General features: G+C 38.0%; 1 protein-coding gene across 2 annotated transcripts in view; it reads left to right on the top strand.

Moving 5' to 3' along the window:
• The window catches only part of Vps16A (vacuolar protein sorting 16), a 131,012-nt gene that overhangs the window by 86,176 nt on the left and 29,726 nt on the right, over positions 1 to 15,110 (top strand). The window contains exons 8-10 of one of the 2 annotated variants that reach the window (XM_067137225.2): positions 3,918 to 4,045; positions 6,244 to 6,388; positions 6,470 to 6,604. In XM_067137225.2, the coding sequence (XP_066993326.2) occupies positions 3,918 to 4,045; positions 6,244 to 6,388; positions 6,470 to 6,604 (408 nt within the window). The remainder of the gene's footprint in view (positions 1 to 3,917; positions 4,046 to 6,243; positions 6,389 to 6,469; positions 6,605 to 15,110) is intronic. The other variant, XM_067137226.2, reaches the window with a different exon arrangement.

Genomic DNA, 15,110 nt, shown 5'->3' with positions numbered 1-15,110 from the left:
TTCTACTTCTGCACGTGTGATATCCACTCCATCGTCTGTCCAAGCACCATGATCCACATTTCTGTGATCCAAGAAGAGATTTTGTACATATTCCATCCATTCCTTCAGTTTCTCTTCTGTGCTCGCTAAGATGTCACCATTCATATTAAGGAGGACTCCACTACCCTTCCTGTTATATGCACCAGTTACTTGTTTCACTTTCTTGTACATGTTGAAAAAATCATGTTTTGAATTCATTAATTCTATTTCATTGCATTCCTCAGAGAGTTGTTGTTCTTTTGCATTCCTTATTCTTTGTCGTATTAAATTCTTTTGTACTTTACAGGATCTTTGTTTTTAAAAGGCCTTCTCTGGTCCATCAGCTTCAGGATTTCTTCTGTCATCCACGGCTTGTTTTTCCTTCTACCAGCATTCATTAATTTTACTTGACTTACATCGTTAATTGCACATTTGATGTGATTCCAAGTGCCTTCAACATCATTTATATTTACGCTGTTTTGAACTTCCACAAGTTTTACACGTAGGGCTGACTGAACTTCATCCTTCAGTGCTTGATCTTGAAGCTTCTGAATCTCAATCCGACTAAAACTCCCCTTTAGATGGCATTTCTTCAGCCTGAGATTCATGGAAGAAAAGAGTAGGCTATGGTCTGAGTTGATATCAGCACCAGGGTATGTTTTCGCACATTTGATGGAATTTCTGAACCGCTTGTTAATTGTGATGTAATCAGTCTGGTTCCTAATACTGCTGTCAGCATTAGAGGTCCACGTATAGAGGCGACGTGGAGTAGCTGGAAATATGTGTTTACCATAATAAGGCCCTCCTCCTGGCACATCTGAACCAGTCGATCACCTCGAGTATTGGTTGTTCCTAATCTGTAGTCACCGACTACATCAGCCCGTTGACCATGGCCGACTTTAGCATTAACATCTCCCATCACAATGTTTATCTCAGATGGTTTGGTGTATGACACGGCCGCTTTGATTTTCGTGTAAAAATCTTCGACATCAACGTCTGACGCATCACATGTTGGAGCATATACTTGGATGATATTCACTAAAATTGGTCGTGCATTAAGCTGTAATAAACATACCCTATCTGATACTAGTATAAAAATTTTCACAGACTTACTGATATCTCGATGTACAATGAAACCCACGCCATTAAGATGGCGAGGATCCTCATTACCAGAATAGTATACTTGATAACCACTGACCACACTCTTTCCTGAATGAGACCAACGCATTTCGCTGATGCCAAGAACGTCGATCTTGATTCTCTCCATCTCTCTGATGGTGTTATGAGTCTTTCCACTTTGAAACAAGCTGTGAACATTCCACGTTGCTATCCTTCTCATGACTGGCCCGGAGATTCTTAGCACCCCCTGCCCACTGAAGGGCTGCCGGGGACTGGGGGCCTTGGTTTCATGTTTTCCAGTCATGCTAAAGATTTTCCTGGGGATTAAATACGAGGTGGTTTCCCGTTGCCTTCCTCGCGCAGTTTTGAGACTGCTTACACCACTATGGTTACACTCCCAAATGTGTGTCACATCACCGTATCAGCCAATACCTTGACGTCACATGGCGACAAAATATAAACTAGCGAGAAGCCTACAAGATGAGATAGTCGTTTCACTCATCAAATACTCCGTTTCGATTCTTTGTCACCATTTATATGGAGTTCATGCCATTTAACATGGTTAATTGTAACCTATCATTTTTCTAAACATTAATCTTTTTTATCTTCCCTCAAAATTGTTATTGTGTATTATTCTGTGTCTTATGGCAAATCTAGGGTGCCCTGGATCAGACTAAATAAATAAATAAATAAAAACAGATCATAATTGATTGAAAGTTATAGTTAATATGTGTTAAATACACATATCACTTGCTTCGTGAGGGGCACAATGTCTAAGTGGCATAGTTGCTGACTTTTCACCAAGAAGTCTACCAAGCGAATGTAAGTGATATTTTAAAAATGAAAAGCCAATGTCCCTGAAGTTCAAATTCCATGTAAAAACTGGATGTCCCTTAATCACTACACCAACAGTCGGGTAAAACTTCAAGCTTACTTGCTCTGCTTTTTATACGTCTGGATTGGAAATATGAAAGAGGAGCCGTAGGTACATACTGTATTTCTCCAAATTCAAGACAACCCTGAATGCAAGATGACCCTCACTTTTGCTTATGAAAAATTAAATCAGGCTTAAAAGGTGCTTTGTGAAATCATAATTTTATCTATAACAAATTTAATATTTGAGAAAAATAAATACATCCAAATATTATGTAAATCCTACCTACTTCACTAATCATTTTCATTAGAGGTATCTGATACTGCCTTTGAAAGTTCAGGGAATTCCTCCTTGCGAGCCCACATTCGATTCGTATCCCGTGTTATGACCATTCTGATCTTGCGTTTGTTGCACACAATCTTCACAATTTCATGTTTGAATTCTTTAAAGCATCCTTGTTGTGAGCCACTGAATATCTTTCTTGTACAGTTCGCAGTTTTAGACTATCTTTGTCTTCACACCAGCATCGAATATTGGCTTTAGTTATGCCGTATTTTCTTGTGGCTGCACAATTATTCTGTATTTCTGCGTGTTTAATAACCATTAACTTAAAATTAGCATCATTATTGATGAGATCTCGTTGAAAATTTGCCAGCAATATCTGTTCCACATGTCTTCACAATACAACGATCCATCATGAAAATATTCGTGTTTCTATAAAATCGTTACTTTGCTAAGTGTCAGGTATCGGCTGCAGCTAGACATATGTCTTGCTGGCCAGCTTCAGCGACTAGGGATGTTTAATAAAGACGCGGAAGTTGAAGGTCAGTGAGTTTTGTACGCTGTGTTATGACCATTTGGCCCTCACGTTTTGCATGGATATACCTCACAATTTCAACTTTGACTTCTTTAAAAGAATTCGTTTTGCTGACCACTAAATTAATTTTTTTGTACAGTTTGCATTTTTAAGCTACATTGTCTTTACTCTATGCCAAACGTTAGCTTCAGTTATGCTGTATTTTCTTGCAGCTGAAGAATTATTCTTCATTTTGGCGCATTTCATAACCATTGATTTAAAATTGGCATCATAATATTGCCAAGAACCCATTGAAAATCTGCCAGCAATAAGTGTTCCACGTGTCTCTACAATATGACGTCCATCACGAAAATATTTGTTTTATTTATGAAACTGTTACATTTATTAAGCATCAGGTACAAAAGATGTGTAATAACTCTGCTACTGAGTAACCATGACCTAAGGTCGTATCCTTGCCATTCCAAATCGAATGGCATTTCCTGCGCAGTTGGGGCTCTGAAGTACATCTGCTCAAGAGATTAATGTTTTAATACCATTCTGCAGATTTGAGAAACAATTTTATAGAGGCTAATGGAATGTCATTCACTCTTTACTGTTCCCGAGAATCAATGACATTACATAGAGGCACTGTACAACCGGCTACTGCGGCTAGTGATATATAATAAAAGATGCGGATGTTGATGGTCACAGAGTTTTGTGTGTGCGTGTGGGGGCTGAAGGAAAACAGTGTGGTTACCGTAGTAGCTGCCAGTGGTGTTTATTACTGTTAGGTCGCGAATGCAAGATAACCCTTGATTTTTCACATGAAATACAGAGCAAAAAGCGACATCCTGGATTCGGAGAAATACGGTCACTATATTCAGTGGGAGAGAGACCCTGGTTGCTGTGGTACATCTACATCTCAACACTCATGAATTCCAGGAGAATACCCCTGGATCTCTGTTTGTTTGTTTGTTTATTTGCTTGTTTGTTTGTTTGATAGCTTGTTTGCTTGTTGTTGTTGTTGCTGTTGTTGTTTGTTTCTTCTCTGATGTGCCCACTCACCTTATAATTGTCTTTTTTATGTTGAGATGATATTATTGCCCACAGGCAGCGAGATTCGGCAAAGGCTTTTTGCCAGATCATAATCCAGACTCCTATGTGAAGATGTGCCGTGTGCTACGTGTTTTGAATGCTGTTCGTCATCCACGTATTGGGATACCACTTACATACACAGAGTATCCTTTTTAATGGATTGATTACTCTAGATGAAATTTAGTGCAAGTTCTTTTGCTTGAGGCCTGTTTCAAGAAAACTCATCAGTTACATGGAACAAATTAAGACATTCTTTTCATAAAACTTCACAAATTTCTTGTGGTCTTTATTAAAATCATTCTTGTGTTTTGCATTTCAATTAGCTATTGTTAGATATGTGCCTTTTTTTTTTTTTTTTTTTTTTTTTTTTTTGAATTTTCAGATTACGTTAGTTTGTTTACAATGCTGGTTACAAATTTAACCCGATTCTTATGTCTTCACCACCTGTTCTCTTTGTTATCCTTTCATACAAACTATTGCTCTGCACCTTTCCACCAGAGAAGGCACTTGAGTAGTACAGTTATGTCCAGAAATTCCCACTCCTCTGTACAGGCTTTTCATAGGTCATCTATAGTACGAGGGTGTCTGTTTCCCTATGTCCTTTTCAGGCGTACAAAGGCGCAAAAATCCATAGGAGAAACATCAGGTGATTTCCCTGGAATTTTGCTGAAACGTATTCTGATTTCCTGCTCCATATTTTTCCACGAATGCCAGGGTCAAACCAGCATTGTGATTAGAGACCATATCTTGATGCACCCAGACTTTGTTTGTCTCTCCCGCATAGAGAGCCAGGATCTTGTTGTAGAAAATTGGAGTCAGAACCTCATTCTGGTAATACAAGGAGTTGGTTTCAGCATGTTTAGCAACACTGTGAATAGTCACTTCCCTATTGTAACAGTAGCCCGCGATGACCAAAAATTTTTTTGAGAATATTTCCTTGTGCTATCTATACCATTTTTGGAAAAAAAAATCACCCATTGCACAGTAGTAAATAGCATAGGTTTATAGCAGTCACTTAGATAATGTGACCACAGATTTCAATTTATTTCTCCAGTGAGATGATTTTCATAGTTTCCTGCTGTTCATGTGATGTTCTGAAATGTGACGAGGTAAAAAAAAAATTAAGTCGCCTTGTGACATTTTTCCATGTTCAAATCCTTGTTTGTAATAGTATGGACAGTTTTTAGGGCCATACCAAATTTACTTCCAATGACTCGTATGGCTGGGTTACTTCCTTATCTCACCTTGGGTATGACTAGTAGCAGGTTATGGGTTTACCTGTTTTGTGTTTTGTTTTTTTTCATTTGGAATCAATCTCACATGAGCTTGTTGCTTTTTATTCAATGCCAGCTAATTCCTTTCTTTGATGTCACAAAATTTTGCTTGTTGCACATTTCTATAATGGCAGAATAACTATACTTTGTGTTAGAATGGGCGGTGAAGTAGCCTTCCCAAAACTGATGGGTTTTCTCAGGCGTAATGAAAAAAAACACACACAATACTGATATGAAGAGTGAACAGGATCTGCTTTGTTTGCCTCCAGGAATCCTGACCTTGTCACTCTCATAGCAGCACCTTCACCAGAGATTGGAAACAACCCTGTGTATTGATAAACATGAGAATAATTGTATCACTATTTTTCATTTGAGAAAATATCCTTAGGGTACTGAACACTATGGCAGTAGTCTGAGCATAATTCTCCTGGGTAAGAAGATAATATTTTGATGAGAATAACACTGATTACTCTGGATTTGATAGTTCTCTTTCAAGGAAAGATCATTTTTAGGGAAGGTCAGATTTGATACTTAATGTGGTAGAAGATGCACCACTGGGCGAGTTGCCCGTACGGTTAGGGGTGCGCGGCTGTGAGCTTGCATCCAGGAGATAGTGGATTCTAATCCCACTGTCAGCAGCCCTGAAGATGGTTTTCCTTGGTTTCGCATTTTCACACCAAGCAAATGGTGGGGCTGTACCTTAATTATGGCCACGGCCGCTTCCTTCCAGTTCCTAGGCCTTTCCTAACCCATCGTCGCCATAAGACCTATCTGTGTCAGTGCGACGTAAAGCCACTAGCAAAAGAAGATGCACCAAGTTGTGAATTAAAGCATTAAATTAAAGAATTAAAGCATTTGTACTCAGCCTAGTAGACTGATTGGAAGTATTAGCAAACGAAGGTCATTAAAGGCCCATGAAATTGCTTCCACTGTACTTCACATTGGCTTTAAGTGGAATAAAGTATTTTTTGTGGGTTAAACCAAAAAAATTATTTCATCCCTCTAGATTTTGGGAGTTTATGATGTTTTGTACAAACTTACGGTCACTGTCCTTCACTGGATCCCAGATTGCAACATTTAACATTAAGAATTCTCTTGGATCGTCTGGTATTGCGGCGACACTATTACCTTGCCATCCAGATTGCCAAATATCTGCGCCTTCCAGATGTGGAGGGGTCGAGTCGGATCCTGGCACACTGGGCTTGCTACAAGGTGAGTGACACTGAAAGATACTCAAGTTTGTAGCGATGACAGCTAAACACTGGCTAATTCTGTGCAATATTCTGTTGGCAGGTGAAACAGACTCAGCTGGATCGGGAACAAGTGGCCCGTGAAATTGCAGACAAATTGGGCTATGCTCCTGGTGTGTCCTATAGTGAGATAGCAGACAAAGCTAACAATTGTGGTCGTAAACAGTTAGCTGTCAAGGTGAGATACACAATGCTTCTTTATTGAAATATCATATTCTTGTAAAATAGCTCTGAGATTTTAACTTTTTTAACCTAGGTGCTACAGATTTATTAAATTTGTGGTACATTTTGTTTTTTAATGCTAGCCTTTTACATAAGATAGATTTTCAAAATTGTAGATTGTTGTGTAATTCTTACCTTTATATATTCATATATCATAATAGAAGATATTTAAGATTTTATTCTCATCTTTGTTTGTGGTATCAATCATATTCTTGTTTCCTCAAGATCTGTTCCTCAATATCATTTATGGGGGGTAGAAGTTGTTAGAGCTTTGTGATGCTTTAATTCAGTAGCAGCTCCTGGATCAAATGGCTGGTGGGGCTAAAGTAGTAGTAGTAGTAGTTGTAGTTGTTGTTGTTGTTGTTGTTATACATCACCTATAGCAAGCTACATTGCCAGTAACATGGGCTGTATTTTATTTTCAAAACAATTCGACGGGGGGGGGGGGGTTGCGACAGAGGGAGATATAAAAATATAAAAATATAAAAATAATAGGCTAATATAGACCTAATCAAATTTGTCGTACAAGGACAAGACAAAGCTCATTTTAAGCCCCTTGTCACAAAGAACAAAACTCGGTAAGCCCTATGGGCCCGAAAACCATGTTTTAAGGCCCTAAAACCAACCGTTATGGAGATATAGGCACCACACTACCCCTGTTCTAGGAATCGGATAAAGAAATGAACTGCCGTAACCATGCCAATGTCAGCTCCAGTATTCTTACAGCAGTGAGATTATCTACAATATATCACAAAAACCTAACATGTTACAGACATGAAAAGTGGTATTTGAACTCTCCTTAAAAAATAAAAGAACACAAATTTTTGTTTTCAGATAATCCACTTAAGGGGTGAGGTGGAGGGTGAAAAGAAGTGAGGAAGGAGTTGAATTCTTTATATGAGAATACATATAACTCGGAAAATGAAGATCTTAGAGACGTTAAAACAGGTACTGAGAATCTCCTTTAAAAATAAATGAACACACTGTTTTCGGAAAATCCACTTAATGGGGTGAAATAAAAATTTTAAAAAAGCAGGTGAATTTTAAAAATTAGTATCTTCTTCTCTTGTACCACTTTCCCACACCTGTGGGGTCACAGGTGTAAACTGTGCTGCATATGTGGATTTGACCCTGTTTTACAGCTGGATGCCCTTCCTGATGCCAACCCCGTGTATATGGATGTAATTACAATTATGTGTGGTTGGTAATGTGGTGTGTTGAGTGAATATGAAGAGGAGAGTGTTGGCACCAAAAAAAAAAAAAAATAATAATAACCTGTCCCCGAGCCAGATGAATTAATCTCACGCGATTAAAATCAGCGACCCAGCCCGGAATCGAACCCGGAACTTTGTGAACCGACAGCCTCAACGCTGACCACTTAGCCAAGGAGTGAGGCAGTTTTTAACATGAGTATATCTACAGTATATCTCAAACTTAACATGTTACAGACATGAAAATTGGTATTTGTAATCCCCTTTGAAAATAAAGAAACACATACTTTTTGTTTTTGGAAAATCAATTTAAGCTGGAGATCGAAAATAAGTGAAGAAGGAGTTGAATTCTCTTTATGAGGATACTTATATCTCAAAAACTAAGATGTTACAGACGTGAAAATCGGTATCTGGAATCTGCTTTAGAAATAAAGAAACCCCCCTTTTTTTTTTTTCGACTTAAAAGAGGACTGTTTCTCACATGTAGAGTTCCATGTCGCATGTTCCAGATTTAGCTCTGCCAGTAGCCTAGTCATCTTAGCCCCAAAAGGCAAAGCCACAAACATGGTTTACAAAGAGGTACTGGGGTAAATGAAATGCAATTTTTCGGCGAGTTTTTATATTTAGGGATTTTCAGAAAATGTCTTAGTGCAGTACCGAGGAACAATAACTTTTTATCAACTTACCAAATCCTCATGACCGAAGCCGTGAGTAACAGCTAGTTATTATTATTATTTGTCATTTTTGTTGCTTCTGCTGTGGTATATACACGCACAGTAAACGTTTACAAGTATGAAGGATGAGTGTTCCACCTAATCAATACTTTATTTTATGAAGTGTTTAGAATTATTTACATTAAAAAACAGTACTGGTTTTGACCTGTAAATAGGTCATCAGCTGTTGGTGAACCTGCTAACAACGATTGTACATAATAAAATATTACTAAAAAATTAATAAAACAAGAATGCCTTCTTGTAATATAATACTAATGTTAAGATAGCTGCCTCTGTGGATCAGCGGTAGAGTGTCGGCCTCCGGATCCCAAGATAGCGGGTTCAAACCCGGCAGAGGTAGTCGGATTTTTGAAGGGCGGAAAAAAGTCCATTCGACACTCCATGTCGTACGATGTCGGCATGTAAAAGATCTCTGGTGACACATTTGGTGTTTACCCGACAAAATTAATTAAATCTCAGCCATAGACGCCCAAGAGAGTTTCGGTTTACTTGGTCTGCCATCTAGTGGGGGCCTAGAGTAAAACGGAACGTCGAAATTGACGAGCAGACAGCCAGATGGCGTCAAATTGAAATGTCTGCACACGGTAGCTGAGGCCATACGATTATTATTATTATTATTATTATTATTATTAATAAGATATATACATATGGTACAATTAAAGGGCTTTGACTTGTTGGAGTCCCATTCAAAGATCTATGCTGTATGCCAACATTATGTCAAACAAGAAATATACATATGGTACAATGAAGGGGTTTGGCTTGCTGGAGTCCCATGAATGTCACATATTCCAAAAATTGTATAGCTGAGAGGTTAAAAATAGGGTATTGTTCTTAGAGAATAAAGGGTCACTGAGGTTTTGGTGTCAACTTCAAATATCTCTGCAGTATGCCAACATTATGTCCAACTGTTGTATAGATAGAATCAAGGTGCATTGTTGGGCCGCAGTTTTACAGGCAACGTTGCGTTCAGTACATTGAGGTTCTGTAACTTGTTTAACAGGCACTACGTTCATTCTTAGTCTATGTCGTTGCTGATACATGCTAGTTTTCAGGATCCTTGTTGAAGCATATCATGCTATGTATGACATATTGAAATTAAAGAAAGTAGGTTGATAGAGCTCCCCTCTTCATACTTGCATATGGAAGGATCCTGAAAACTAGCATGTATCAGCAGCGACATAGACTAAGAATGAACATAGTACCTGTTAAACAAGTTACAGAACCTAAATCTACTGACGCAACGTTCCCCACAAAATTGCGGCCCAACATTGCACCTTGATTCTATCTATACAACAGATGGACGTAATGTTGGCATACTGCATAGATATTTGAACTTGACACCAAAATCTCAGTGACCCTTTATTCTCTAAGAACTATACTCTATTTTTAACCTCTCAGCTATACAATTTTTGGAATATGTGGCATTCATGGGACTCCAGCAAGCCAAAGCCTGTCATTGTACCATATGTATATATCTTGTTTGACATAATGTTGTCATACAGCATAGATATTTGAATGGGACTCCAACAAGTCAAAGCCTTTTAATTGTACCACATGTATATATCTTAACATTAGTATTATATTAGAATAAGGCATTCTTGTTTAATTAACTTTTAGTAATGTTTTATTATGTACAATCGCTATTAAGCAGGTTCACCAACACCTGATGATGACCTATTTACAGGTCGAAACCGGTACTGTTTTTTAATGTAAATAATTCTAAACACTTTGTAAAATAAAGTATTGATTAGGTGGAACACTCATCCTTCATATTGTACCAGGAACTGTTCCAGCCCTGTACATTGTTTTATAATTGCCAGTACATACGGAAAAGGGACGGCGATAATATGTGTTTGTATGCCCGACATCTTGTGCGAGCGCAATACGAAATTCCTCGTGGCGAGCTGGACACGTCACGAGCAAAGAACCTGCGGGTGACGTCACTGCCACATGTTGCACGCCTATCTCTCGAATGTACTGGAAGGAATATGTCTAACTTTTTAGCCGATTAAGTTATGGAAATGAGACATACATCATCGTGTAGCTCATGTTCTGAACGTAAACTTATGTCAATTTCAATAAAATTCATCACGGCATTCAAGAGTTATAAGCGAGAAAGGAAGCACACTTCCCCCAGTGATGTGGCAAGCAACCTTGGGTCATACGGAATATAAGCACCAGACCAGACTGTAGCAAACCAGTTCGCATTCTTCACAGCTGGCTCGCATGTCATGCTGCACGCGACGAGTCGAACTCAGTATTCATGTATTACGGACATCGTAATACTTACATAATTTCGACGGCAAGTTGACACTTAGTTTCTGTGAATGCCAGTGAGTAACTTATAAACTGTGGAACTTGCAATTCGTCAGACATTCAAACTTAGGAAATTAATGGGTATATAACATCAAAGTCATAAGACTTGTAATATTTCACCAATATTTGAACTTGACAAATATCTTAATTTTCGTGTGAATAACCATAACAAACTTGAAGTTAGCATGGCTACTTTACATTGTAATGGTCTCGGACTGTTTCAACTTTGAATATCATGAGTGTAGGTTGCAACACGCTGACTATTTTGAGTATTATTAAAGCCTAGAACACTTTAATTTGTGCCGAAAGACTGTTCGTGTATCGCCATAACGGACTGTACCATTTAAAACAACCCGTGTGGATAGACTGTATAATGAACTTCGTAATTCATTGATATTGTGAAGTATAGGACTCATACATGAATACTTGTAGAACTGTGATAGTGAGAAGGAACATTACGAGATATTACGAGAGAGAGCTATTTATTTATTTCTTTGCTTGAAAGTGAGCCATGATAAACTGTGCTTCGAATGAAAGTTATTTTTGACAATACGAACAGTGTGCAGTAAGTGTCAAGATGAACTGTGCAGGGAAGTGTATTTTCTCATTATCGTAATTTACGATAATAGACAGTGTTCCAACGTATTTCTCATCCAGTGAATGGTGATTATTTTTGAAACAGTGATAATCAGTTCTAACAGTGCAAAATCAAATGGTGCACATTTTCAACCTAATCAGTTGAACTTTCTCGTGTTAAAGCCACTCTTTTAGTAACATGAGAAATCCTGACTCGAGACGACGGAGATCGACGGAGAACGACGTAGATCGACAAAGATTTGATGCAGATCAACATGGAATTGGTACTATGAGGGACAGTTCCAGGGACGTGGTACTATGGAACATTGTGGCGTTTGCTGTTAGCTGAGTTCCAGATTGCTGCTTGCAGAGCAGTATTCAACTGTTCGAGCTCAACAAGAAGGCGTATGTCACGTGATATCAGTGCTTTTTCCATTCAAAAAATATAATTTTTCATAAACTTGGAAAATTAACGCTTTACGACACTCAAAGTAAAGACAGACTTTCAAAATAACAGTGTGCTCTCGTAATGTCATATTTTCTCACTTATTGGAACTTTAGAATTTCAACTGTGTGCTTCATTCATAGTGAAAGTGTATCATAAACTCTTAATATACGATATTTACGTCATGTGCATAATAAGTTACAAAAAAGTAGGACAATACTCAGAACCTTATACTAGAAGATCAGATTTAATTTCAAGTGTTTCATATTTGAGTTTTATGTGTTTACAAGAAGGAATTACAGATTTTACTTTATTTAATTTATGTCGAAAGCGTAATCTGAAATCACAAGTGCCAATAGAAAAGACTTTAGGATTTCTTATTTACTTACAACATGCTTTATTATTAATTTATGCCATGAAAGTTATGATGGACCTAACTGATTGAGAAAGACATTATTCAGTTGAATTTTACTCGATCAACTTGATTTTTTGATATTCTGTTGTTGAAATTGTGATTTATTTTCTAGTAAATATCTATGATTCGGCGTTATAATAGGGTGGCCTTCCAGAGATTGAATAAAGGAAAGAAAGATATAATATCTATTATTTCACCTTGCGATCCTCCCTCCCTGTACCATCTCCTAAGGACTAGGCACCCCTCAGAAAGACCTCATGCTCTTGAAATCAACTTTTCCTGGTACAATACTGGTGTGCTCAAATTATCAATACGGACAATGAAGCTGATAGATTATAGTAAACGTCATTACATTTTTATTGGCAGTATCAGTACAGTTAAGCATGCTTGATTCTAATTCATACTAATAATAAAATACTTCAAAAGTTACCTCATTTATAAAGGATCTGCACTTGTCTATTCTTTTGTGATGCAAACAGATCACTCACTTTTCGGTTGAATTCCGGAATCTCTGCAATGACATCCTGTCGAGTTCCATAGATACGTTTTAACTCATTTTAGAGTGCTGAGACAACATTGTGGTTCCGTGGTTGAAATTGGGGTTATAAGCACTCTTTCTGCTAGTTTGTGTACTTCTGATAAGGCTGTTTCCGGATTGTTTTTCTTCATTAGGGTCCAAAAAGAAAGTACACTTTTCACACTCGCAAATGTATCATTCCTATAAAGCACAGTTAGTTCACTTTCTAACTTATCTTTATCCTTCATAAGCATCGGATAATATTTCTTTGCACTGGTTACAAGTACTCTGTTCTACGAAAAATTGTGGATCAATTAAAGAAAAGCATTGTGTGTGCTGCGCTTCTTCGAAACGACATTTCATATGATTCACAATTATGTCACGCTTCTTTAACATCGGTACTTACGTTGACTTCTTTCTATGCACGTTTTATTGGGCGTTCAGAATTTTGTTCCAACTCAGGTAAATTCCTTCTGATGTCATTTATTGCAGCTTCGAAATGCTGAAATTGCCGTACAAACATTTAGGGCATTGGTTGATGATTTCTGCAGTGTGTTGTACAGAATGACAAAGTGTATCAACGGAATTAAAAATTGAGAGAAAATATAGGAATTCCTCATCATTCAGAAGATCAGCTAGTTCTATTGCCTCTCTAACTGTAAAGTCACCAGGCGAGTTGGCCGTGTGGTTAGTGCCGCGCGGCTGTGAGCTTGCATCCGGGAGATAGTGGGTTCGAATCCCACTGTCGGCAGCCCTGAATATGGTTTTCCGTGGGTTCCCATTTTCACACCAGGCAAATACTGGAAGGCCACGGCCGCTTCCTTCCAACTCCTACGCCTTTCCTATCCCATCGTCACCATAAGACCTATCTGTGTCGGTGTGACTTAAAGCAAACAAAACCCAACTGTAACGTCATCCCAGTCATCATTTTGAATGGTGTCATAACGCTCAAGAAGAGCATCCTTATTGTTGGAGACTGTATTAATAACTCTGCTATGAAAATTCCAACACATTTCCACAGTTTTTGGAACCGCATTGCCACAGACAGATCTTAATAAATCAGTGTGCTGGGAAGAAAGAAAAATGATGAAAAGCCCCAATATAGTGATGAAAAACAACTGCACTGATTCCACTTTCGAGCATGCTTTCTTTATTACCAAGTTTAGTTGATGGGCATAATAGTGGATGAAATGTGCATGAGAAAGTATATCTATGAATATGGAATTTTCACGACCGCATTGTAATCGAAACCGACTTTCAACCTATTAGGTCGTGTTACGTACTAAACACGGCAGCACTTTCATAGGACTGAGCAATTAACTTCTGTTCTAGCTTGTATGGTTCTAATTGTTGTTTCAGAACTGATGTTAAACCGTCTGCAGTTCGATCTTCAATACAGAAAAAGGAAATGAATCTCTCAACTGGGCCACTACGAGCAACATATTGCAACAATATAACTAATTGTGACATGCATGATGTATCTGACATTTCCTCTGCCTGAATGGCTACATATTTAGCTCTTTGTATTTCCCGTACTATCGTCTCTCTATAGACCGCAAACATACAATCCAGTAATTCACTCTGAATTGTTTTCAAGATATTTTTGATACTGTAGAATTGAGAAGGTGATCGCTTAGAATGCTGCTAGTTCTGACAACAGATCCAAGAATACCCTGTGATTGTGTGAATTGTCACCTTTGTTATGACCTCAAAGAGGTAGGTAGTTCATATGTTTCACAAAACTTTATACAGTTTATATATATTTATTGAACGAATCGAATTGTGTCTTTATCTACAAGTTTGTTGTGGTGCTGATTAGAAACACGGCAGCCTTCATTTAATTGCTTCAGAATGTTTACAGAACCAAAAAGATTATATTTTACGTTATTTTCAATATGTGTTTCTGAATGTTTGTGTTTTTTAACTCTTTCTGATGTTGAAGATCAGTTATGCCTGTCACAGTCCAGCAAGTTTCCCGAACAAACAATAAGAATACAAGTGAGTCTGCAATAACATCGCCATAACACCCACTGCTACAGCTTTGTCTATATTGTTCTTTTTTATTGTGGCATGTCAATGCTAGCCCCTAGCTTGACTGACACTTTAAAATGCATTGAAACTTTCACTCCCTCAAAGGTTCACTAACCTTCAAAACAGTTACCAGTACTTACTGTGAGGACTCTCTGGCTCCATGGCTAAATGGTTAGCATGGTGGCCTATGGCCACAAGGGTCCCAGGTTCGATTCCT

Source organism: Anabrus simplex, chromosome 1, assembly GCF_040414725.1.
Source record: "Anabrus simplex isolate iqAnaSimp1 chromosome 1, ASM4041472v1, whole genome shotgun sequence".
Lineage (NCBI taxonomy): Eukaryota > Metazoa > Arthropoda > Insecta > Orthoptera > Tettigoniidae > Anabrus > Anabrus simplex.
Note: the sequence above shows the minus strand (reverse complement) of the source record. Positions and strands in the feature narration are given on the sequence as shown.